Source organism: Chelmon rostratus, chromosome 16 (genome assembly GCF_017976325.1).
Source record: "Chelmon rostratus isolate fCheRos1 chromosome 16, fCheRos1.pri, whole genome shotgun sequence".
NCBI lineage: Eukaryota > Metazoa > Chordata > Actinopteri > Chaetodontiformes > Chaetodontidae > Chelmon > Chelmon rostratus.
This window is the reverse complement of record NC_055673.1, coordinates 25,042,034-25,066,559: the sequence shown is the minus strand read 5'-3', so window position 1 is coordinate 25,066,559 and position 24,526 is coordinate 25,042,034. Positions and strand designations below refer to the sequence as shown.

Below are 24,526 nucleotides of genomic sequence, written 5' to 3'. Positions count from 1 at the left end.
GGAGTCGTCTTGGACTCAAACCTGACTTTCCAGAAACACATTAAAAAAGTCCTAAACACAGTAAATTGTAATCTATTAAATTTTAGACAAATTTGGCCCTTCTTAACAGATGATGCAGCTAAAACCTTTGCAAAAAAAAAAATCTTTTCAGCCTGATTCTCTCTCATATTGACTACTGCTTCACAAACTGGGCATTTGCAAGCATCTCAACTTTAAAACCCATAGAGCGGATGTATAACAGAGCAGTAAAGATATTTGACTGGAAACCAAACTCCCATCATCACTGTAAGGTCCTGGAAACGCACGAATTTCTAGACTTTGAAAATTTAAAAGTATTCAAGAATGCCTGTTTCATATACAAATGTTGACATGGACCAGCACCAGCTCCTGTCAAAGAGTTCATCCATAAAAAAAGACTCACAGGACATGATACTAGATCAGGCACGAGAGGTGACTGTGAAATTACACACAGAAGAACCACCTTTGGCCAGAATGTTCTGTCCATAAAAGGTGGGCAAAGCTGGAATAACCAGTCATTATCAGAGAGAGCACCACTCTTAGCACGTTCAAGGGGAAGCTGAAAGCATGGTTACTAGAAAATCAATATTTGTATGTAATTGTAGATTATGGTTTGTGTTCCTCAATGTGTTTTTTTTTCTTCCCTGTTAGTACTTGTTTTATATTGCTACTGCTCCTTTTTTCTTTTTGTGAAATGTTGTACTGTCTTAATTTGTTTTTTATGAATATGGGACTGCGGATGGAAATTAGTGTCAAGCTACAATCAAGGCATCTTTACATGTTTCAACATGTTCATCAATATGCACTGTCCCATTCAAATAAACAAATAAATAAATTTTGCTCACATGCCAGTGAAAGTGTGTGGATGTATATGGTAAATGGTAGATGGACTGTATTTATGTAATGCTTTTCTGGTCTGACGACCACACAAAGCCTGCATTCACCCATTTACACAATGGTAGTTACTCATTACGAGCATTAACATAGTCACACACTGATACACAGCATTTTGCAAATTGGGGTTCAGTGTCTTGCTTTTAAGGATTAAGACACTAACCATGTACCACAGGGTTCCCATTTTGAGCCCCGCTGGGGACCTGCCTTTCATATTGTCCCCTCATCTCTCTCCCCTTATTTCCTGCCTCTTGTGGCATTTCAATTTTAATCTGTTCTTATCAGCCACAGAAAAAGAAGACAGACCGGCGGAAAGGAAAGGGTGGAGATGCAGATAAGGATGATGATGAGGATGTCATGCTGAAGCTTAAAAAGCTTTCGGTGCAAGCAAGTGATGAGGAAGATGAGGCAGGTCTGTATTTCAAAACTGATCCTCACAATTAAAAAAATTATTTTTTTCACATTTGCTCCGTAATTATTCAGTATATTTTCATTTCCTTTCCACAGTCATCATTCCCAGTAAAGGAAACAAGAATAAGGTTTGTCATTCTATGCTGTGCTTCACCTCTGCTTTGCTGACTTTTCACATTTTGGCAGTGTAAAGCATCTCTTGCATCCTTCAGGGTGGAAACATTTTTGCTGCTCTCAGCCAGGGCCAGAGTGATGAGGATGATGATGCTGATTTGTATGAAGAAGATAAACCAGCAAAACAGGTACAGTGCTGTATTTCACACGGTTTGGGGGGGGGGGGGGGGGGGGGGGGGGGTTCAATTTGAGCTTATGACTAGTGCACCAATGAGTCTTAAGCCCTGTATGTGTTATACCTGGGTGCTACTTTTACACCTAGTATGGAACAGGTGGAAGTTGGAAAGTCAGACTAGTATTCATGTTAATAATGAAGGAAGCAATAATGACAATAATGACTCTGAACCAGAAAAGGAAAACCATGGCAGCATGTCTTGTTTACAGAATAAATAATGAAAGGGCATTAAGACGAGAGTCATCCATGATCAGGCAACTCCACTGGACCTCTATTCAGACAGTGAGCTGACTTAGAGGTTTAACTTTGGAAGGCAATCCCCAGCAGGACGCAACTGTTCTGTGGAACGTTACAGTGCAATTGGAACGTGCAATTTGTAAGCCTCTGAACTGAACTGGTGAAGACTGGTGAATGTCTGTGCCCATTGAGACAGAATTGAAGTAGCCAACTTAACTGTAGAATTGGTATTGGTGTGCTACAGTTAAATAGAATGCCTTTATACCTGCTGCTTGACCCTAAGTGTGGTAGCTGAGTTGGCTCAGGAGTGTTGGAGGCAAGAAAACATAATGCTGGTGCGGTGGTGTCAGGTGAAGATTCAGCAGTTGACATTGATGTGGAGATGTGAGATCTTCATACCTGTAAACAAAAGAACCAGCTATGCCTCTTCTATGGTAGCCTTTCATACACAAAATGTAGCAAGGAAATTAAAAAAAAAGTATCTGTCCATTCCCAGGATGGCTTGTCACTGGGGAGGCAAATTCCAGGGCTCGTCTCCCAGTGCTGTCTTAGGGAGGTGATAACTGCATTTCTTTTGATTGAACCCTTTTTCCAGGTCAATGGGGGGGGGCACAGTTCAAGTCCATAAGCACTGTTTTGAGCCTTATTTTTATTTTGGGTCATTTTCAACATCTTCCAGGTAACCATGATACAATTTACCTCTGCTCATTTAGAAAGAAAAACCTGAGCGATCACACAGTGAGGATGAAAATGAAGAGGAGGATGCGAGTGATGGAGGTGACATGATGATGGTACGTTTGCCCTCCACAAAGCTGTCTTCACCTTCTTTTGCTATGGATGAATTTGCTAGCTTTTCTCTTTCTCTGGCAATCAGAGTGCTGAGGATGTCCTTGCAGAACAGGCCAAGCAGCAGGAAGATGACCCATTTGCTAACCTTAGCAAAAAGGAGAAGAAGAAGAAAAAGAAACAGGTAATCACTATATATACACTTGTATTATGTGTTAAATATATACACCTCTTATTTTATGCATCAAAGCCATGAGTACTGCACAGCATTTTAACAGTTTAAAACAGTGTAATGCTGTGGTTCTCAGACTTGTTTAAATAATGGCATTCTCTCAGTGTTTTTTTCCAGTTTCAGGTGAAAAAGGCTGTGATGCTGTTTGTGAGCAGATAACCATTGAACATAAAATAAACAAATGAAATTAAGTGAAATGTATTTAAAGGACCAGTATGTAGGAATTAGTGCCATCTAACTAACTAACAACTAAGTAAATAATTTGCTGAATAAAACATAACAGATGGAAGCACTGACTAAATACTTTTTTGCCCCACTGTAGTTTAAATTTCAGGGCATTTCTGAAATGCTGTTTTCAGTACCCTTTTTGTCTGTGTTTGTGTATTTTTCTATTTCTGTGTGTATGTGCATGCGTATGTTAAGTCTTAGCCAAATTGTATTTTGTTGTAAAATACAAGTTCCCATAAGAAAACAGTAGTAGCTGCATTTGAAGTACTGTGTAGAAACTGTTCAAGTGATATCATTTTATACGACTTGATCCAGCAGGTGATTGTGCAGTTGGTGTGTTTTGTTACAGATGGAGTATGAGCGTCAGGTGGCCAGTGTTCGTGCTCAGAATGCCTTGGAGGGAGATTTTTCCATCTCCCAGGCTGAGATGTCCTCCAGACAGGCCATGCTTGAGAACGCCTCTGATATTAAGGTTACATACAATTACAGTCTTCTCAATAATGGTTTGCAATGTGTTTAACCCTGCTGTTACTATTTACTAAAATCTTTTAGCATTGGGTTCAATTTCCAGCAATGTAGTTTAAAATAAATTATTGCAATTAATCGACTACCAATAGTTTAGATAATACAATATTGTAAATACTATGTATGTAACTAAGCGTGCTATGTATGTATGAGATCGCCAAAATAACGTCTCACATTAGCAGCACTAAGCCTACTCTGTCTTTCAAATAGATTCAAGAGATTAAAGAGTCTTTATTGTCATTGAGCATGTCAATGAAATTTTCATAGCAACCCCAATGTTAGGAACAGATAGTAAGAAAGATAAGAAGATTAGAAAGAATAAAATTAAGATAACTACAATAAAATAAACCAACATGCAATAAAAGTATTCGTAAATAGTGAGGGAGACCATAATAACATGACTACTAGGGCTGTAATGATACCAAAAACTCATGGTACAATAATACCTCGATATAAAATCAACATAAGAAAACATTTAAAAGAAATATAGAGAAACGTTACTTGAAAAAATGCCCTTTATTAATAGTGTGTACAGCATGTTTTGCTCATATAAAATGTTTTTAACTTAAAGTGTTTCTGCTTGCCTTCTTTTAATTAAAATAAAATTAAAGTAGCCAGCCAAAAAAATCAATGAATGATCGAACCATGTAAAATTAATTCATAAAAGAAAAACAAAACAAAAACCCAGCCCTTCTCACATGATGTGTTATTGGTTGTGTAGTTGACTGTCGTCTGGCAGTATTTGCAAGTTGTTTTGGATTTTTCAGTTTTCTTTTTGCTAATGTCAGCTGTTAAAACCGGACAACCGAAATGTTGCCACACATCAGCTCGAAAAGTTGATGGAGCATCTTCAATTTCTTTCACGTTATCGGCACATTCATCCGTAACTTTCTCGTTTGGGTTTTGTAACATTTGTAACAGTGCTCGGCTTGCATGCAAAGGAGAAAGGAGTCTGTCTTCTTGACTACTATGATTACGAGAAATGGTTTAGAAGGGTGTTGCACAAGCTTTTTAATATCCCCCCCAGCTAATACAGCCTGGGGTCAAAAAGACTCCAGAGAACGCTGATGCGTACAAAGTGTTTCTAGGCTTTTTGAACACAACACTCTTAAATACTCAATTCTGATTGGTCAATCACGGAAATTCAGCTGTGTTTATTTCTCGATAGACAGCCGCCTGCTAAGGAATTCCTAACAATCATTGGCTAAAGAGGCAATCCGTTAATGTACCAAGCTCAATAACAAATTGCCAGCTGATTTGAGTGGCAAAATATGGAGCATTTTCCAGCCATTACTTTTAATTTGTTTGGAGAGGACCAAACGATTGACATGTGGCTGGAGAATGACATGTCCCCAGCAAAAAAAAGACAGGAGAAGCAGGCACAAGCGACTTGAACTTGGGTTAACTGCCTGTGTCTGAAATTCTGTTCTCTTGAACAGACATGAAAAAGTGAACCTAGTTGCTTTGTGTAAAAGGCTTTAAAATACTTTTTCACAATGAAAATCAGTTCGGTAAATGATGCATGTACTGAAGAAACAGTCTGTATTCTGTTAATGAACATCTGTTTTTCGTCCTTCAGCTGGAGAGGTTCAGCATATCTGCTCACGGCAAGGAGCTTTTTGTCAATGCTGACCTTCTGATTGTGGCAGGAAGAAGATACGGTTTGGTTGGACCAAATGGGTAAATGTCTTTTGTTTTTTCAATTATTGGCAATAAAAACTGATAACATTACTCAGGTAACCAGGTATTAGGTAGGTTGAAACTATGATAAGTTTAGAATTACTTCATAGGATCACACTCTGATGGTGAATCTGGTGAATATGCTCCCTGACAAATTAAACATGTTACTGTTGAATGGCTTTATTTTATGTTATTTCCTACGTTGAAGATTTAATACTGAAGACATCAAAACTATGAAATTACGTATAGAATTTTGTGGTAAACAAAAAAACTGTAAGCCAAGCATGATGTTTTATTTTTTTGGATTCTTTAAATAGCCGCCTTTCGTATTGATGGAAGATTTGCCTACACTTGTCTTAACCAGCTTCATGAGGTTACATGGAATGATTTTCCAACACTTTTGAAGGAGTTCCCATATCTGCTGACCACTTATTGGCTGCTGTTCCTTCACTCTTCCTGAAATTTTTCAGACTTACTGACCTTCATGCCTCAGAGTGATGATGGACTGTCATTTCTCTTTACTTAGTGGAGTAGTTCTTGCCATACAGTAAGTATGGTTTATTTCGGTTGTGGAATAGGACCATGTACTCCAACACTACCTCAGCACAACACAACATGGTCTGAACTGCATAAAGAAGACAGGAAATTCCACTAATGAGCTTTTGACAAGGCACATCTGTTAACTGAAAACCATTCCAGGTGACTGCTTCATGAAGATGGTTCAGAAAATACCAATAGTGTGCAAAGCTGTCAAGACAAATGGTTTCTATTTTGAGATGTAAAAGTCTGGAAAAAATTAAGAGACTACTAAAAAATCTGTTTCTCTGATTTGAATATTTATAGGTAAAATGAGTGTTTGAGTAAAAAGATCATTTTTGTGTTATTCTATAAACTACTGACAACATTTCTCTCAAATTCCAAATAAAAATAATGTCATTTAGAGCATTTATTTGCAGAAAATGACAAATGGTCAAAATAACTTTTGCAGTAATTTGCAAATTTCTCCTTGGAGATGAATAAAGTATCTATCTATCTATCTATCTAAGATCAGATCAGTTTTTCCCATTGACCTTGACTGACCTAGCTGTGTGTCATGGAGCATTGTCCTGCTGGAAAAAGCAAATCCTCAGAGTTGGGGAACATTGTCAGAACAAAAGGAAGCAAGTTTTCTTCCAGGATAACCTTATACAGGCATGTGAAAAAATTAGGACACCTCATGAAATCCTGTGTATTTTAAAATATATTTGGACATATGGGTATTTAATGTCAATTTTAATTAAACTGAGGGATCCAAGTAATATAACTAAACAATAAAAAAATAAGAAAAGCCTGTTTAAAACTTTCTGTAAAATTTAATTAAAAAATAATGCAATTTCTGGTGAGGAATAAATTAGGACACCCCCCTATATTATCCCTCTTAAAATGTTGCAAATCCCAAACAGGTGCATCACGTCAGGTGCACATGATTAGTACATTGTTACCCAGCATTTGAATGGAGCCTTGCCCTATTTAAACCTCAAATTTAGTTTGGTGTGGCCCTGACAGTTGGTATGTTGAGGTGAGCGCCATGGTGAGGTCTAAAGAGCTTCCTGATGCCCTCAGAAAGAAGATTGTGGCCGCTTACGAGTCTGGTAAAGGATTTAAAAAGATTTCAAAAGAATTTAACATCAGTCATTCCACCATTCGCAAAATTATTTACAAGTGGAGGGCATTTAAAACAACTGCCACCATGCCAAGATCTGGCCGTCCGAGCAAGTTTACCCCCAGAGCAGAACGCAAGATGCTCCAAGAGGTCCTGAAAAATCCTAAAGTGTCATCAAGGGAATTACAGCAGGTTCTGGCAACTGTCGATGTGAAAGTGCACGACTCTACCATCAGAAAGAGACTGCACAAGTGTGACTTGCATGGGAGGTGTGCAAGGAAGAAACCTTTGCTCTCTAAAAAAAAACATCAAGGCCAGACTGAAGTTTACCAGAGAGAACATAGACAAAGACCACGACTTCTGGAATAAGGTTCTTTGGACAGATGAGTCTAAAATTGAATTATTTGGACACCAGAACAGAAGACATGTTTGGCGTAAACCAAATACAGCCTTCCAAGAAAAGAACCTCATACCAACTGTAAAGCATGGAGGGGGCAGTGTCATGGTTTGGGGATGCTTTGCTGCAGCAGGACCTGGCCAACTCACCATCATAGAATCCACCATGAATTCTACTGTGTATCAGAGGGTGCTTGAAGAAAATGTGAAACCATCTGTCAAAAAATTAAAGCTGAAGCGTAACTGGATACTGCAACAAGACAATGACCCAAAGCATACCAGCAAATCCACCAAGGACTGGCTAAAAAGGAAGAAGTGGAGAGTCCTGGAATGGCCAAGTCAAAGCCCTGATCTTAATCCCATCGAAATGCTGTGGGGTGACTTGACACGGGCTATACATGCAAGACACCCCTCAAACATCTCACAGCTGAAAGAATTCTGCATTGAGGAGTGGGCCAAACTTTCTCCTGATCGATGTCAGAGACTGGTAAAAGGCTACAAAAAGCGTCTCGTTGAAGTCATATCAGCCAAAGGGGGCAACACTAGCTACTAGTGGGTAGGGTGTCCTAACTTTTTCCTCCATTGAAATACATACTTTATTTTTTTTCTTTTTTTGGATTTGTCAAACAATGTTCATTTTTGTTGTTAAATTGCAATCAAATCACTTTCTTTTTGAAAAATACATAAAAACATGACTGGATATTGGTATGTGTACCATTTCTAAATAAAGAGCTGATTATTTAATGGGGTGTCCTAATTTTCTCACATGCCTGTATGTGGCTTAATTCATGCGTCCTTTGCAAAGACGAATCTGCCCGATTCAAGCCTTGCTGAAGCCCCTCTAGATCATCACCAATCCTCCACTAAATTTCACAGTGGGTGCAAGACACGGTGGCTTGTAGGCCTGTCCAGGTCTCCGTCTAACCACTGCAGGCCGAACAGCAAGGGGTTTCATTGTGGAATTGGCTGACAAGAAGACCAGTCTAGCCCTTCCTATGCATATTGATAGCAACCAGCTACCTGACAATGGGGCAGAGATCCTCACGCCAGCATCTGTAAACTACCACCATTGCCTGAAGTCCCTAGCCACCACCAATACCCCCACTTAACCCCAAGGCTGAGATCTTTTTTTCTTATCATCCAAGTACACAAGCTCCTAGAGCAATGTAATGGGCCAACCCCAGGCCTGGCTCCAGGGTGAGGCCTCGTTAACGCATATCCGGGCGACATAGTGGTATGACCCATTACCTAGCACCTGTTTGCCTAGGGAGACCCTGCCAGGGTCAATAAGCCCCAAACAACATAGCTCCTAGGATCATTTGAGTACTCAAACCCCTCCACCACAAGAAGGTGGAGGTTCAAGGAGGGGTGCTAAATCCCTTGTTCACTATTTGCCTTTAAGAACACGGCGATCATCTGCTGGATTATTGGAGGTTCTCAGAAGTAACTGAAAGAAAATCAGGAATACAGCCTTTGTCAGTTATGCTCCAATACCCTGAAACACATCTATCAGGGCAGCCACCTCTAATTTTTAAAAGAAAGCTAAAAGCTTATCTCATCCCTTAAGCATTTAGCTAACTCTGATTTTCTTGCATTTGATTTATGAAGAGTGCTATAGAAATCCATTAAGATCAGTCCCAGCATGCAGCCTGACTCACACTATATGCTTGTCAGGATCAGCATTTCTATTGAATTCAGCTGACTGTGAAACTCCACCCACTTCCTTCAGCTAGTGACAGACCCCAAGCGCAACCCTAAGTTGTCAAGTCTGTGGACTCCTCAAGCTTCACATTCATATATGTTTGGTCTGACGGTTCTCTATCAGAGGACAGGTGAAACAGACAAGGTCAGATTGTGGCCCAAATTTTGTGGCGGCTTGCAGAGAAGAATGCTGGCCCGTTGATTCCTGTATCTACTAATCCAGACCTTCCCACTTATCCTAACACCAGCAACACCTCTCACAAAGAAAATGTGTGCACTTCCTCCTCCCAAAGGTGGATTTGATGAAAATTATCTCTCTTCTTGCCAATGTCTTTTGGCATCACCGGAGGAGAGAGGTACTTGCTACCCTGCAGAGCCTAGGCAATGGCTAAATGAAGAACACAATCTTGACAATAGGGGGCATTGTGATACTGAAAGACAACCAGATGAAAAGAAACAAATGGCCCATGGGCATCATAGTTGAGACATTCCTCAGCATATATGGTAGGACTATACTCTTCTGAACAGAGACCTCAGGTGTACCATCACCCACCGTTTTTGGAGTCACAACCACTCGTGCTCCTATAACCACTGTGGCTATTGTGGATTGCACCTTCACGGCCTAGTTCTTTCTTCAGCTTGTGGACTTTCTCTTTGGTGTTGCCATTGCTTGATGACTACTGCTGTCTTCTCTTCCTTGTCAACCACCACAGTGATGGTTAGCCAGCACCTGCTTGTCAGTCTCTGGAACTAGAAGTCCCTTAGGATCTTAGTTCTGCCATTCTCAATTACCTTTCTCAAACCATTTGGACTTGTGGACTTCCAGTCTATTTTCAGTACAGATGTTCCTGTACACTATCCCAGCCATTTGTTTATGCCTTTCAGGGTATGCTTTCTCAGCTACCATTTTACACCTTACTACTATTGTTGTGTATTGGAAGCTTCAAATGATGACCAAAGCGTGTCTCTTAAAACCGGAACATTTTGCTCTGCAATGTGCTGCAGTTTTAGAGAGAAGAATAATGTAGCAAAGTAAGAAAAAGCCTGATCTTGCAACTGGCGACTCGACATCATAGCATTCTTAAGCTAACAGAAGGCAATTCAACACATTACATCTTGTACATCAGAACAACAGCATCTGTTGTTACCACGTTTCAAATTTTTATCAAATTACCACTAATAGCTAACAGATTCTCTCATATTCACAGTGAATAAGAGAGTATTTTAACATTAGCAGTTTTAAACCAACAACATTAATTGTGTTATTTAATTATTTTAACCTTATCTTCAAAGGAAATAATTAATATTAATTCACAACAACTATGTGCTGGACTGTCTCATGTATATCTTTTTTCTTTTTGTTAAAAATTAACTACTTGAAAAAACTGAACATTATGGAGCAAGGTAAATTGAATCAATGCAGGAAAATAACTCCTTGTGACAAAATCTTTAAAACGTTAAAGATATAAATCTTTCCATTTAGAAAAAGTAAACCCAAAGATTGAGGGAGGAAATAGATCTTTGTTGCCGATAGGACCGAATGCAGATGCTTTAAATTTGTATGTTTAGAGCAGAAAGTACTAGAGGATTCAAGGTGGAACAAGATGGTTTTTTAGGGAGTCATCAAAACAGTAATGTAATATTTTTGTGACCATTTTGGGGAGGCCCCTGGCCTCTTAATACTGCTGCCTATGCTGCAATGGCTCACTTCAGGTTTCTTTGTGGAATGACCAGTTGCCAGGTTACTGTGATTTGTAATGTAGCCATTGTCTTGCTAGATGTTCACCTGTAAATTGATATTCGATTCAGTCTTCTCTTGTCTTTGTCTCATATTTCAGCAAAGGAAAGACCACATTACTCAAACACATTGCCAATAGAGCTCTCAGTATACCCCCCAACATTGATGTTCTTCTGTGTGAACAGGGTAAGTGACCTGTCAGAATGTGCTCTCCATTTCTCTGTTGATGCCGTTGCTACCCCACTGACTGTTTCTGTGTTTCTGTTAGAGGTTGTAGCTGATGACACACCAGCGGTGCAGGCAGTGTTGAAGGCAGATACGCGCCGTCTTAGGCTTCTGGAGGAGGAGAAACAGCTCCAGGCTCGTCTGGAGAAGGGAGAGGACAGTGTGGCTGAGAGGCTGGAGAAGGTGCGTGTGTTTGTGTGCGTGCATGCGTGTGTGTGATGCTTTAAAGCCAAATTGAATTCAAATATATTTATATACCACCAAATTGTAGCACTGAATGATCCCATGACAGCTGGCTCTAGGTGGGCAACCATCAAGGTAGATGGTTTTGACCATTTTGGTTGAGAGAGAGAGACACAGATGCACAGCAATAACAACAATAACAATACCAACTATAATATTAATAATAGAAATGTGACAAATCATAATACTAGTATATGTATGTATGAATATATGAAATTACATCGTGGCCAGAATTTTAAATTAAAATGTTAAAAAAATTAACATTATCAACAGAAGTAACAGTTGTGACAGTACAGTTGAAGTCAGAAGAACACACATGGAAGTAATTAAAACTATTTTTAACTATTCCACAGATTTCATGCTAACAAACTATTCTTTTGAAAGGTGGTTAGGACATCTACTCACATCTACATCTACTGCATGACTCAAGTAATTTTTCTGTACCTTTAAATAGCTTTGACAATTCCAGAAAATTATACCATGGTTTTTGAAGCTTCAAATGGGCTAATTGATATCTTGTGAGTCAATTGGAGGTGTACCTTTGCATGTATTTTCAGGCCTACCTTCAAACTCAGTTCGTCTTTCCTTGACATCATGGGGAAATAACTAGGAATCAGTCAAGACCTCAGAAAAAACATTTTTTGTAACCTCCAGAAGTCTGGTCCAGTCATAGGAGCAATTTCCAAATGCCTGAAGGCACATCATTCATCTGTACAAACAATAGCAGGCAAGTATAAACACCATGGGACCACACAGTATTCACACTGCTCAGGAAGGAGATGTGTTTTGCTCCAAGAGATGAACATAAACTGCTGGAACAACAGCATCGGACTTTGTGAAGATTCTGGAGGAAACGGGTACAAAAAGTACCTATATCCCTAGTGAAACAAGTCCTCTATTGACATAACCTGAGAGGCCCCTCACCAAGGAAGAAGCCACAGCCCCAAACTGTCAAAAAAATATGCCTGGCCACGGTTTGCAACTGCACATGGGTAAAAGATCGTCAGCCAGGAAATTAATGCTTGGTTGTAAATAGGCCTGTCAAGTAGTCAGCAATCCAGGAGATCACTGCGTCGTCAACACCCATCCCCTGCAGCTTCTCACCCAACAGCAGAGGTTGAATGGTGCTGAAAGCACTGGAGAAATCAAAGAATGTGATCCTTACAGTGCCTCCTCCACCATCAAGATGCATATGGGCATGTTGCAGCAGGTAAATGACAGCGTCATCGACTCCTAAATGGGGCTGATAGGCAAACTGCAGAGGGTCAAGGAATGTCTTCACCTGCGGACTCAGCTGGGCTAGGACCAGTCTCTCCAGGACTTTCATCACATGGGATGTGAGGGCGACTGGTCTGTAGTTGGCTGGGTCAGATGGCCTCAGCTTCTTTTGGGACTGGAACCAGGCAGGACTTTCTCCTGACTCAGGCTCAGGTAGAACAGATGTTCCAGTACAGGAGACACGTTTCCTTAATATTTCAATCGAGGTTACTTTTTTATTGCCATCGTTTATAGTTATAAAATACCAGGAATAGAAAAGAGCACAAAGTGAAAGTTTTGCCCCATTATGTAGATGAATTATTAAATGAAATTCATGTTTGAATCATTCTTAGAGTTAGACAGAGGGTAGGATTCAGCATCTCAACAGGATCTGTTTGGCAGAAAACACAAAGTATATTGTGTAAGTGCAATATTCAGTGTCCCAAGGGGCATGTCTATCAAATACACTTACATATGGCTGCAACAGACACACCTACTCATGCTGCACACAGCAGAGGGAGCTTTCCTGTAATTACAAAACCAATTCAACTTGTGTTTCAATGTACAGAGATACCTTGTGGTCTAGCTATGTCAGACTACACAAAAAGCAACGTGAAAAACAGGTACCCACTGTACTACTACTTCCCATATATGTTGGTTCTCATCTGAAAAAAAGTGGTTTGGGGGGTTAGTTTAAATTTAAATGATCTATATTAAGAAAGAAAAAAGGGGTAAGAAATAGAACTACCTAACGCTTTATACTATACACCATTAGAACGATTAGATTCACATGGATCAATTGATCCAAGCCAATAATACGATCACAACAGGAGACACAATAAATGCCAATAGCAGACAGACAGTTGTGTTTAAAATTAACAAAGAATTGATGCATCTCACAGATTATGTCTCTCCATGGTCCAAGATCAATAATACTCAAGTTTTTAAATCATTTGATATTGTCTCTCATGTTGTTGGTCTGTATTTTATATGTGATATTATCAGGGTATCATTGCAAAAAAAACGTGTTCTAAATGGCCATCCCTGTGTAAAGGGTGCTGATGATAAGGTGACAAAATGTCAGTGTGCTGACAGTTTATTTTGCTTAGTAGCCAAAACATCTGTTAATACAGATTTAAGGGATAATTCTATTGTACTACAAGGAAAGAAACATTTTATAAATGATTGTTGACTGTTCATTTGTAAACATTCATCACAGTTTACAGATGGACTTCGTGGTTTAGTCTCAACATGTTGTCATACCAGTAATTGTCTTTTTCCTTTGCAATAGGGATTATTAGTGACTTTTCAGGTGTCCTCACCTTCAGTTTTTTATGCCTAAAAGGTGGTTTAGATAATCTGGATAAACTGTTGGCTTGTTAACAACTTGTCTGATCATCTGACTGCTTGTGTTTCTTGACCTGTCTCTGTGTTTCTCCTCCTCAACAGGTCTATGAAGAGCTGAGGGCAATCGGAGCTGCAGCAGCTGAGGCCAAGGCGAGAAGGATCCTAGCTGGTCTGTCATTTACTCCTGAGATGCAGAACAGACCCACCAAGAGGTTCTCTGGAGGATGGAGAATGAGAGTGTCCCTCGCCAGGTACACCCATTTCACACTTCATTAATGGAACTGGTCCGACATGAATCTGTTAAAAAGTTCTTTCTTCACTCACTCTTACCATCTGTACACACAGAGCTCTGTTCATGGAACCCACGCTACTGATGCTGGACGAACCCACCAACCACCTGGACCTGAATGCTGTCATCTGGCTCAACAAGTATGAAGCTGCTTTTTGAGCTCTCTGTGGTCACTCTCACCATGTTTAAATTCAGCCGAATTCACCATGTAGTTGTTTAATTTACATAGTTTTGTTTCTCTTGTCCGACAACTGAACAAGTAGAAAAGAAATCGCTGCTATTAAATATTGTGTTGACCAGTGGAAATTACCAAGGTGCTGAGCTGCAGATAGTTCATTATTTGACAACCATGCATTGATGGACAAAAGGAATTATGGATGGAATTATGGGGATTAATGGCAGTAGCTGTGCAGTGAGATCGGCTGTATTGACATTTAAAATAAGTGATGACCGATACTGTAGGTTAGAAGGAACTAACGATTGTTCTATTGAAGTACAGCTGCAAAGCATATGTTGCCACATCTAAATGAGCTGCATTCTTGCATTTGTGCTTGTCAAACACAAAATATGTCAACAAAACAAACTGTAACCTTTAAATTGATAATATGAAAGTGACTGCTAAAGAACAAACAGTCTACTTCTGAAATATTACTTGTAGACATGGGACACCATGACAAAGCTGGAGCACAGCAGAATGCTGTGTACATTTGCTGTTATATAGTAGATCTGCCCTCTGTGCTTTGTCTTTTAGTTTAGTGATCGGCTTCAGTCTGCTACAGAAAGCTTTATCATTTGGCTTCAGTAAAAATACAGCAAATTATCTGATGTAACTCTGTAATAGTTGCAGCAACTGTCTGTGCTGGTCCTTCAGAGAGATCTGTATATTCTCTTTTCCACTTACAGCTACCTTCAAGGCTGGAAGAAGACTCTCCTCATAGTTTCCCACGACCAGAGTTTCCTTGACGATGTATGCACAGATATCGTCCACTTAGACAATCAGAAACTCTACTATTACAGAGGGAACTACTGTAAGTATCCTTATAGATTGGTGATACGTACTGTGTTTAAGATAACAGATTGATTTCCCATTAAGAGTATCTTTTTATTCCATTCGGTTTGTCAGCTTAGTTTCTTGTTTTAGCTAAGAGTTCATTTCATCCAAGTAGGAAATTGTCTACATTTATTTTTATTATTTTGATTCTATTTTTTGTAGCTCTCTTACAGTTGGATTGGAGTAAACTTACTGATAATTACTGAGACTTAATAGGAGATTACAGCAGCCCAGCTATAATTATTATTAAATGACTTTTTAAAATTTTGCTTTTGTTGAAGTGACCTTCAAGAAGATGTATGTGCAGAAGCAGAAAGAACTGCAGAAACAGTACGACAAACAGGAAAAGAAACTCAAAGAGCTAAAGGCTGGTGGCAAGTCCACCAAACAGGCAGTGAGTATGGCTGGTCAGGGTACAGTAACAGTACAGTACATGGATCTGCAAGCTGGCTCCAAAACAAAACAACCAAATTTGAAGAAAAAAAAACCAATTTCTTGGCAACTTGACCTAAATTCATCAGAAAACTCAAGCTATGCAAAAGGGTGTGCCACACCTTGCAATTCACTGTTGACACCAATGCTTTATTCATCCATTCTGTCTCATGTTTGTTTTGTATCTGACACCATTTTTCAAAAATGAAAATGTTTCCTCTCAGGAGAAACAAACTAAGGAGGCCCTGACCAGAAAACAGCAGAAAGGCAAAAAGAAGGGAGGTCAGGAGGAGGAGAGCCAGGAAACCACAGAGCTCCTCAAAAGGCCAAAAGAGTACACCGTCAAGTTCACCTTCCCCAACCCACCTCCTCTCTCACCACCCATACTGGGACTGCATAGTAAGAATATCTGCAGACTGCTGCATCAGCTCAGTGCTTTGGCTGTTTTTTACAACTACACAGAAAATGTTTTAAGAGTACAGGTGACAGCTGACTGTCCAAAATATGAAACTGAGCTTGACGGGGGGCAGGTGAGGATTGACTGCTGTCTTGTGGTTACATGAATAAGAAGTAATGATGGCAACATATGCATATATAGGATGCATATCAGCTAACAGCAGTATTCCATGTCTAATCTGGCAAGGGACCATTTTTACCAGGGACCATTTTGTCAGCTGACAAAAATGTCCATATTGTGTGTGTTAATCAGATTCATTTAATAAATGCCATTTTTGGAATGAAAGGCCATAATATACCAGAGTTACTTTTGCTTGTTTAATGTAATATCATCAGATCCTTTTGAGGATATTTACTTAACACTATTTGTGAAATGAAAACATTTGGAATTGGGAGCTTGGTTAAAAGTTGTGCAGAATTTGACTCCATGGTTTCTCCCCTGTATAGGTGTTGACTTTGTCTATGAGGGTCAGAAACCCCTCTTCCAAAACGTGGACTTTGGAATTGACATGGACTCCAGGAGTAAGTATGCTGCTTCTATTGTAATTTTAGGGTAACGTTGAGAGCATTGACGCATGTGCAACAGACAAATAGCTGCAACACAAGTAGCATTGTTCACATATCAACCTGTGCACTTGATGTGTCCATGGAGGGTTAAAAAGTATATCCACTAGAGGTCAAATCAGGACTGAATCACCCCCTTGCTGACACCAGAATATCTTTCTCGAGAACTTTTCAAGAGATTTTGCAATGCAAAGGGAGGCTTTCAGGGGGATTACTAGATTATTGATGTTGAGGCCATTTCAGAAGCGACACCTGCTCCGTTGTAGATTGTTTCTCTGTCAACAGTTTGTTCAGTCTGCTGCTGACCTTACTTCACATCATGATGTCCTTTACCCATCACTCACTGTTCCAGTGTTTATTTCAATTCTGACCTGACTTCTTTTTCCTTCCTCTAGTTTGTATAGTTGGACCCAATGGTGTTGGGAAGAGTACCCTGCTGCTGCTGCTTACTGGAAAATTAAATCCTGTAAGTGTAAAGATATGACAAAAAACCTGCCAAAATGTAAGTACAGCTGAATTGACATGATGTTTCTTTTTTTAGACTAAAGGTGAGATGAGGAAGAATCATCGCTTGGTGAGTAACTCAGCTGATGTATCGCTCTATTCTGACCAACTGTAGGAAGGGTCAGAAGCCTGTTGTGACAAGGTTCTGATCCGACAAAATATATATTTACTTTTCTTGCATTGGTTTCTAGCATTGTCTTAACATGACCCAAGAGTTTAGAGCTAATGGTGTGGTGTAGCTGTCAGACACCCCCGTAGCCTTTCAGGCACAATGAAACTACTATTCATGAAACGGTCACAGTAATTATGATAAAAGTAGCTGTGCCATTGTACCTCAGTGCTGATGGGAAGAGTTCAGCTGTTGACAGTTTGAGTGTGCTGTCAGCTTACTGCAAGTTTGTCAGCTCTTTTCAATACAAAATACTGTAGCTGTAGCCTGTTCAAAACATTGCTGATAAAGATATCAAACTGTGCTGGAGACACAAAGCATGGTGCAGTGTCTCTGTTACTTAAACTGTTTCATTATTTTTAATATACATAATGGGCAAAAAATGCAGATTAGTTATTGGTCAACTGATCTCTCTAAACTGCCTCTAGATGTGTCCCTCAATAACAAAAAGTAAAAAAAAAAAAAAAAAAAAAATTCTAGCAAGTAATGTTTCAACACTGATCATCCAGTCATGAGCAGGGCTGCCTGTGGAGCTGTGTTCTGTTTTTTCTGACATGTATGGACCATTTTTCAGTGTGAACACAGTTAGACAGAAAACAGCTTTTAGTAACTCCAGAGTATTGGTCAGTGTAAAACAATAAAAGTTGTAAGTTTGGTGTTTTGTCTGCCTACAGAAAGTGGGTTTCTTCAACCAGCAGTATGCTGAACAGTTAAACATGGAGGAGACTGCCACAGAGTACCTGATGAGGAACTTCAACCTTCCCTACCAGGACGGCAGGAAGTGCCTGGGACGATTTGGCCTGGAGAGCCATGCCCACACCATTCAGATCTCCAAACTGTCTGGTATGAACATGAACCATTAAACTACTGTCAAGTGTAATAAGGGAGACATTGTCCAACACTGTGTTTGGATTTTATCTTGAACAGGTGGTCAGAAGGCCAGAGTAGTGTTTGCTGAACTGGCCTGTCGCCATCCTGATGTACTGATTTTGGTAAGGGCTGTTGATCCTTTATCCACACTATTGTACTACCAGATAACGAATGACTAATTTACTTCTTTTCCTCTCATAGGATGAACCCACCAACAATTTAGACATTGAGTCAATTGATGCCTTATCAGAGGCCATCAATGAATACAAAGGAGGTAAGAAGATCGGTTTAGTATGCTCATTCTGTCTGTCTGCGTGCGTTACAGACCACTAACAGTGTTTTACAACATGAGCCATCACTCATACTGGTAGGAAGGTGCACCTACTCATCACGAAGGAACACAATAGTATATTTTCAATGTCCAATTGGCTGATATGTTGAGGTCACCATCGCATGCCATTTTATAGTCTTTATACCTGTATAAGTGCCAAGAGCCAATAGCAATTTATTTTTGCCATTCTCAGTATTTCATTGATTTCTTTTTTTATTTCCTTGGTGGAAATGAGCTTCCATAAAGAATTCACTGATCGTTGTTGGTAATAAGCTAAAATTGGGTGTTAGAATCCTACCACCCAATTTTAGCTTTTGATCTTTGAATGTATTAATCAGGCTCTATATGATAAGTGTTAAGAGACATACATTGCACATTGTCAGTGCTGCCTGAGGAGAGAAACAGTAAACAGCTAAGACTGCATTACAGTGATTAATCAATAGATGGAGCTCCCCACTCCATCTTTAAAACACCAGTGTACTGGTCGGGTCTATGCTATTAACATACTTTCCCTTCTTGTCCAGCTGTGATCATTGTGAGTCATGATGCACGGCTCATCACAGAGACTCAGTGCCAGCTGTGGGTAGTAGAGGACTGTACAGTCAACCAGATCGACGGAGACTTTGACGATTACAAGCGCGAGGTGCTGGAAGCCCTGGGAGAGACTATGGTCAACAAGGTTAATGCATGATCTCAGTCACTGTCAGGACACATGACTGTGCAACCCTGTATCCCTCAGTCATATGCTACCTACACTCCATCTGGATCGGTCGGCATGTCTCGCAAAGTAACTATTAATTTCTATAAATAAAGAGGGAGGTAAAATGTATTAAAAAATAATCTGTGGTCAATATCTGCTACAGCTCAACAATAAAATACAATTTTCGTCACGAGTTTCATTGTGTAATTTTTATTAACATACCTGTAGTATATGAAAACAGAATGGAAATTCACACTGTCTAACTGACGTACATATGTGTGGCAAATCAAAGATTAGTAGCTACAGTTCTTGCATTAATGGCAGCAACAGCAGCAATGAACAGGAATGGTTGGGTAGTTTCCATCATTTTAAGTAAGCCTTGTATGTCTTTTTGACTTTAGCCACTTCATTTTCATCAGGCATTATTTCACTGTACCACTTATACCAGGTGTCACCGGAGGGTAAGGACTGGGGAGGTGGTGTAGACCCCACAGCATCATGGGAATTGGAGTAATCCTCTCCTGAAAATTCCACATATGGAATCTGAAAAGGAAGTAAGCCTGAAAGAGGACACAGAGTGTTAGCGTGATAATGGGCTGGATCTGGAGGGGTTTGCTTTCGTGATCTGATGAGAAGTTTTAGTACACTGAACAAAGAAATATTTCAGTTTGATGTTGGAAGCCTTTACTTGATCTCTGAAATCTGATTTGCTCTAAACAGGCTGTTACCTACCCATAAAAATTTCAGTAGTGTGGCCTTCATTGATGCACCTTGTGTCCCATGAGCCAGTGCTGTCTAACAGGTTTGTCCAATCTGATAATGCAAGGCCCACATTCTGAGGTAAAGTCCAGGTGAGGTCTTGAACTATAATATATATATTTGCTTAAGGAAAAAAAATGAAACAGTGTGCTATAGTATTCATATCCCCTCATACAGAAGCAATACCACAACGCAAATAAATCAATTATCCAGAACTCTATCAGTAATATTTTATTGCCTCTGCACAAAAACATACCAGCAGGGTCATGTGTTGCTCATCAATACATTATTCCTCTGCTATCTCAATGGCTGCTGAGATTTTAAAAATTCTAAACAGTGCTTGCTGGGAATGTTGAAGTCTCCCGTGTCAGTTTCAGTCTTTTTCTCCTAACTTGGGTGGTGTGGCTCCATCCCCCCTGAATCTGTTGTGGACTATTTCGAGACGTGGGTACTCAATTTCTTTTGGTAAATTTTCATTGTTATTGTATACAGCCTTGTCCTGAGACACTATTTTGGTTTCCTAACATGTAGTTTGACTGAAAGTCAAAACTAATATAGGTTATATTAGTTAAAAACAAAACAAATTTGCACAGAGGAACATTCACTGACAGCACTTGAAACTTTGAAGTAAGTTATACTTATAATATACCCATTATATAATATTAGGGTTATGATAAAAGGACCTCAAAAGGGGCCGCCTATAGTACAACCCTTTTAAATAAAATTTGGACACTACAAAACATAAAAATAAAATGTGATCATTGTCAAATTAACTGTTTATTGATTAGTCTTACAAAGCCTGTGGAGTAATGTTTATACAATTATGTGTTTCACAAAATGGTGAACCTCACCACATCCCTGCTTGAGAATGCCCCCTTTAGACCCAATCATGAAACATTAACCCGTTTATCTGAATGTTCCAAGCAGATGTTTCATTCCAGAACTTTCCCAGTCTTTTGTTGCTCCTGTCCCAACTTGTTTGAAACATGTTGCTAGCATTGAATTCAGAATATGCATATATTTACCATAGGTAAAACATTAAAAATACTCTCCTTATAGTGTTTCAATTGACTGTATATCAAAAACGATGAACTGATTATCACACTTTATCTTTTAGAGTGTCTTTTTGTTGTATCAGGGTTGTACACCCTCCTTATTTCATATTAAATCTTGCTTTCTGTTTACATACCATGATCTTGTGCTGTGTTGATTGCCTCATTTAGTTTCTTCTGTTGTTTCATACACACACCTGGAGACAGTAAACCATCACAACATGAGCAGCCTGGTAATAAACTGGACTACATGTGCTCACTTTGATGACATGGTGACTTCTTACCAGTTCGAGTGGGATCGTACACCATCCCAGTGTGGGGACTAATGAACTGCTGCAACAATTTCACATTCTACAAGAGAAGATATATTTGGGTCAGCATACCACAGGAGGAAATAAGGCAAAAAGTTGTACTGCATGATGGTTCAAGATAGAGCTATGCATGTTCAGTTTCACTGCATGCTGGTGCTAATTGTGATTTTGTTACCCCAGTTTAATCATTCAATTGCAGAAAAAGCTCATAAATAGCAATATTTTTATTGACTCATCATTCGTATCATTATGGAACTCTCTTCTAGCATTTAGATTTGTCTTAAAACTAGGGTTTTCTCATTAAACAAGCAATTCCCTTTTGTGTGGCACTGCATAATTCACAATTTTTATTCTTGTACACATGTAATCCTGGTGTCTTCTTGTAGGTAACTCGAAGGAGTTTATGATTCAGTTTTAGAGAGTATTATGAGAGATGGGATAATAGCTTGGCATGGTAACTTGTCTGTATAGGTTAAATCACATATTGCTTGTATGGTACAGGCTGTCTGATCCAACTCCCATTCTCCACTGACAGTTCCAGCCCTTCCCTCTGGGGCGAGATTTAGGTTCCCCCAGAGCAGGCTGAGCTGTTAGAAACATGCATTGCTGCCTATGTCCAATAAGATTCTCAACACTAGCGGGTAATGTAGGATGTTGGCCATCAGAATTGTGCAATATGTTGCCATTGTCGTTTGCATGTGAATGGAATGTATTTATACAGTGCTTTTCTAGTCTGACGACCACTCAAAGCAAGCCTGCATTCACCCATTCACACACGGTAGCTACTCATTATAAGCATTAACATACTCCCACCGATGCACAGCATCAGGAGCAATTTGGGGTTCAGTATCTTGTATGGTATGTAGGCTGCCGAGGCCAGGGACTGAAACATGGACCTTCTGATAAATGGACGACTGCTCTACCTCCTGTGTAAACTGTAATATGGAAGCCATGTATTGTTGAGGCATTTTATCACATTACATTTTATCCATTGAGGCATTTTTTATTTTTCTATGCAGCATGTATTAGTTTATCTTCTGTGGAACTGCAGGATGGAGTCCAGAACAAATTTCCCGAGGGAGACATTAAAGTATATATCTCTCTGAACAGTTGAAGAAGAAGTACTTGGATCCTTTACATACAACAATGTAAAAATTACAAGTAAAAGTCCTGCTAAGTAAAAGGACAGAAGTATTTCCAGCAAAATGTATAAATGGTATCAAAAGTAAAAGTACTCAATGCTGTAAAATGTCCCCTGTGACTGATATATGATTTGCCATTATTAGATAATAAGAAACAATCTGTGCACAGCATTTTACTTTTGTAGTCGTTGTCCTAATTCTACTTTAACCACTTGTGCAAATTAGTGGAAAGTGATATTGCCTCTGTAATTAAGTTTAATCCTGTATCCAAGTCTTTTAATGTTAACCTTTAGAAGAGGAAAGCTCTCATACAGTCTCACCCTAATATAATTAAAAAAGGCAGATAAGGCAGGTGCCAGTGTTTGAGCTTTCCACATCTTTCCCAGTCTTTTGTTGCCCCTGTACCAACTTGCCATCAAATTCAATTAAGTTGATGAAGAAAAACATTAAATATATTCTGTTTTACTTACGTTTTAGACAGCGTCCCAACATTTTTTGGAATAGGGGCCGCACTCTGTAAATAGTATTCACATCCTCCAACTTTTGTAATCATACTGATCATAATGTTTATGTATTTTGTACCATGTCCTCTTTCATCAAATACATGTTTTTCCTACTTTTTGGCACTAGTTTTTGATATGTATGATATTAAGAGGCAATTAATGTAATTTGTACTGGATGACATAAGGCCCTAACAAGACACTGATTTATTTTTTACAAGAAGACGGAGTGGGATTTGGGCTTTAGTCCTGATTATAATGAAGTAGTGGCTGACCACTACATGTTTTATTACACAACTGTTCTTCTTTGTTGTGGTCTTTGACTAGCTTTTCCTGTTGATTCTGAACCAACTTTACAGAAGCAGAATAGTTAGAAATAGTTAAAAAAACCCCATACTCTTGGACCTTGATGACAAAAGATTACTGACTAATATATAACACAACACTCCAATGCATTGTAACTAAATGGTGTAGGTGTGCTTAACGTAGAGTGACTGAGATGCTAACCCACCTGGTGGTGGATAATAATGTTTGGATCCCGACAAATTGGACAGGGGTTGCCACATATCTTGTCTCCTCTCTACAGAAACAAACAGTATTAAAGTTACTTTAAATGACAGATGCGATGCATGGAACCAATGTAAAATGGACAAAATTAGAAATTTTACAATGCAGGTCTTGCGCGTCTTCTGTGGGGGAATGCCTCCTTTGTGGTTCCTCCTGTAGCCTTCCCACACTGGAATGGTTCCATACCTCTCAATGTACTCTGTCAGAGGAAAGGAATATATTGTAAAACCAAATATATGGACTATCAAGTGAGTTGATTTTCCTATACATACCTTCACTCTCCAGGTAATCCCAGGGTCTGTCTTTGTAGTGGGAGAGAGTATCAGCAACCTGAGCCGCATCCTCATCCTGGAGTGATGCTGCTTTGCAGAAAAAATGACTTGGAGGTACAAATAGAGGGCGACCCGGCCATGTTCTTACAGGTAGCTTCTGCAGGCTGCACTGAATGTTAAAGAAAATCACCTTAGCACTATCATCACAATATCCCAACATTCACAAGTGTCCACTTGCTGTTATTTAAGTGGCGAGGCTACTTACTGAATGTAATGTCAAGCCAAAGTAATTAACACACCTCAATCAATCATGAAACGACATCCTGTGGTCTAACAAGTGTATATTTTAACGACTAAATTTTCAAATTCTAATTAAATCAAGGTCATAATATGGAGATTTTTACTGTACATGACACCATACCGTCACTCCGTGCAGTAACGTAGCTACCTAGCTAGGTAGCTACGTTACTGCACGGAGTATATAATAGTAGCGTTCAGCATTTCTTCTAACATCAAAACACAACGACTTAAGATAGGTATATCAACAGCACAATTAAATGTAATACCGGAAACTGTCGTGATGGATGTAAAATTGAAGGCGATAGACGGGACAAAGCCCTCACGTTACGACCGATGGAGGCAGCCATT

At 39.4% G+C, this 24,526-nt stretch overlaps 2 protein-coding genes across 3 annotated transcripts in view; one reads left to right on the top strand and one right to left on the bottom strand.

Moving 5' to 3' along the window:
- The window catches only part of abcf1 (ATP-binding cassette, sub-family F (GCN20), member 1), a 26,179-nt gene extending 5,071 nt beyond the window's left edge, over positions 1-21,108 (top strand). The window contains exons 4-24 of the mRNA XM_041954937.1: positions 1,198-1,324; positions 1,420-1,451; positions 1,536-1,625; positions 2,623-2,700; positions 2,784-2,879; positions 3,505-3,627; positions 5,260-5,360; positions 10,938-11,023; positions 11,106-11,245; positions 14,012-14,160; positions 14,255-14,338; positions 15,102-15,226; positions 15,531-15,643; positions 15,906-16,080; positions 16,585-16,659; positions 17,097-17,167; positions 17,243-17,275; positions 18,049-18,217; positions 18,302-18,366; positions 18,446-18,518; positions 19,100-21,108. Coding sequence (XP_041810871.1) covers positions 1,198-1,324; positions 1,420-1,451; positions 1,536-1,625; positions 2,623-2,700; positions 2,784-2,879; positions 3,505-3,627; positions 5,260-5,360; positions 10,938-11,023; positions 11,106-11,245; positions 14,012-14,160; positions 14,255-14,338; positions 15,102-15,226; positions 15,531-15,643; positions 15,906-16,080; positions 16,585-16,659; positions 17,097-17,167; positions 17,243-17,275; positions 18,049-18,217; positions 18,302-18,366; positions 18,446-18,518; positions 19,100-19,266 — 2,172 coding nt within the window. The 3' untranslated portion in view covers positions 19,267-21,108. The remainder of the gene's footprint in view (positions 1-1,197; positions 1,325-1,419; positions 1,452-1,535; positions 1,626-2,622; positions 2,701-2,783; positions 2,880-3,504; positions 3,628-5,259; positions 5,361-10,937; positions 11,024-11,105; positions 11,246-14,011; positions 14,161-14,254; positions 14,339-15,101; positions 15,227-15,530; positions 15,644-15,905; positions 16,081-16,584; positions 16,660-17,096; positions 17,168-17,242; positions 17,276-18,048; positions 18,218-18,301; positions 18,367-18,445; positions 18,519-19,099) is intronic.
- Positions 19,469-24,526, bottom strand: mrps18b (mitochondrial ribosomal protein S18B). 2 transcript variants are annotated; one of them, XM_041954938.1, is made up of 8 exons: positions 24,445-24,526; positions 23,879-24,047; positions 23,708-23,805; positions 23,551-23,619; positions 21,371-21,437; positions 21,224-21,283; positions 20,008-20,157; positions 19,469-19,835 (listed from the first exon to the last, which is right to left on the bottom strand). In XM_041954938.1, the coding sequence occupies exons 1-8, from the start codon at positions 24,523-24,525 to the stop codon at positions 19,639-19,641; spliced, it is 891 nt and encodes a 296-aa protein (XP_041810872.1). In that variant the 5' UTR covers position 24,526; the 3' UTR covers positions 19,469-19,638. The 2 variants fall into 2 exon arrangements, with proteins under 2 accessions (XP_041810872.1, XP_041810873.1); XM_041954939.1 differs by lacking the exon at positions 20,008-20,157.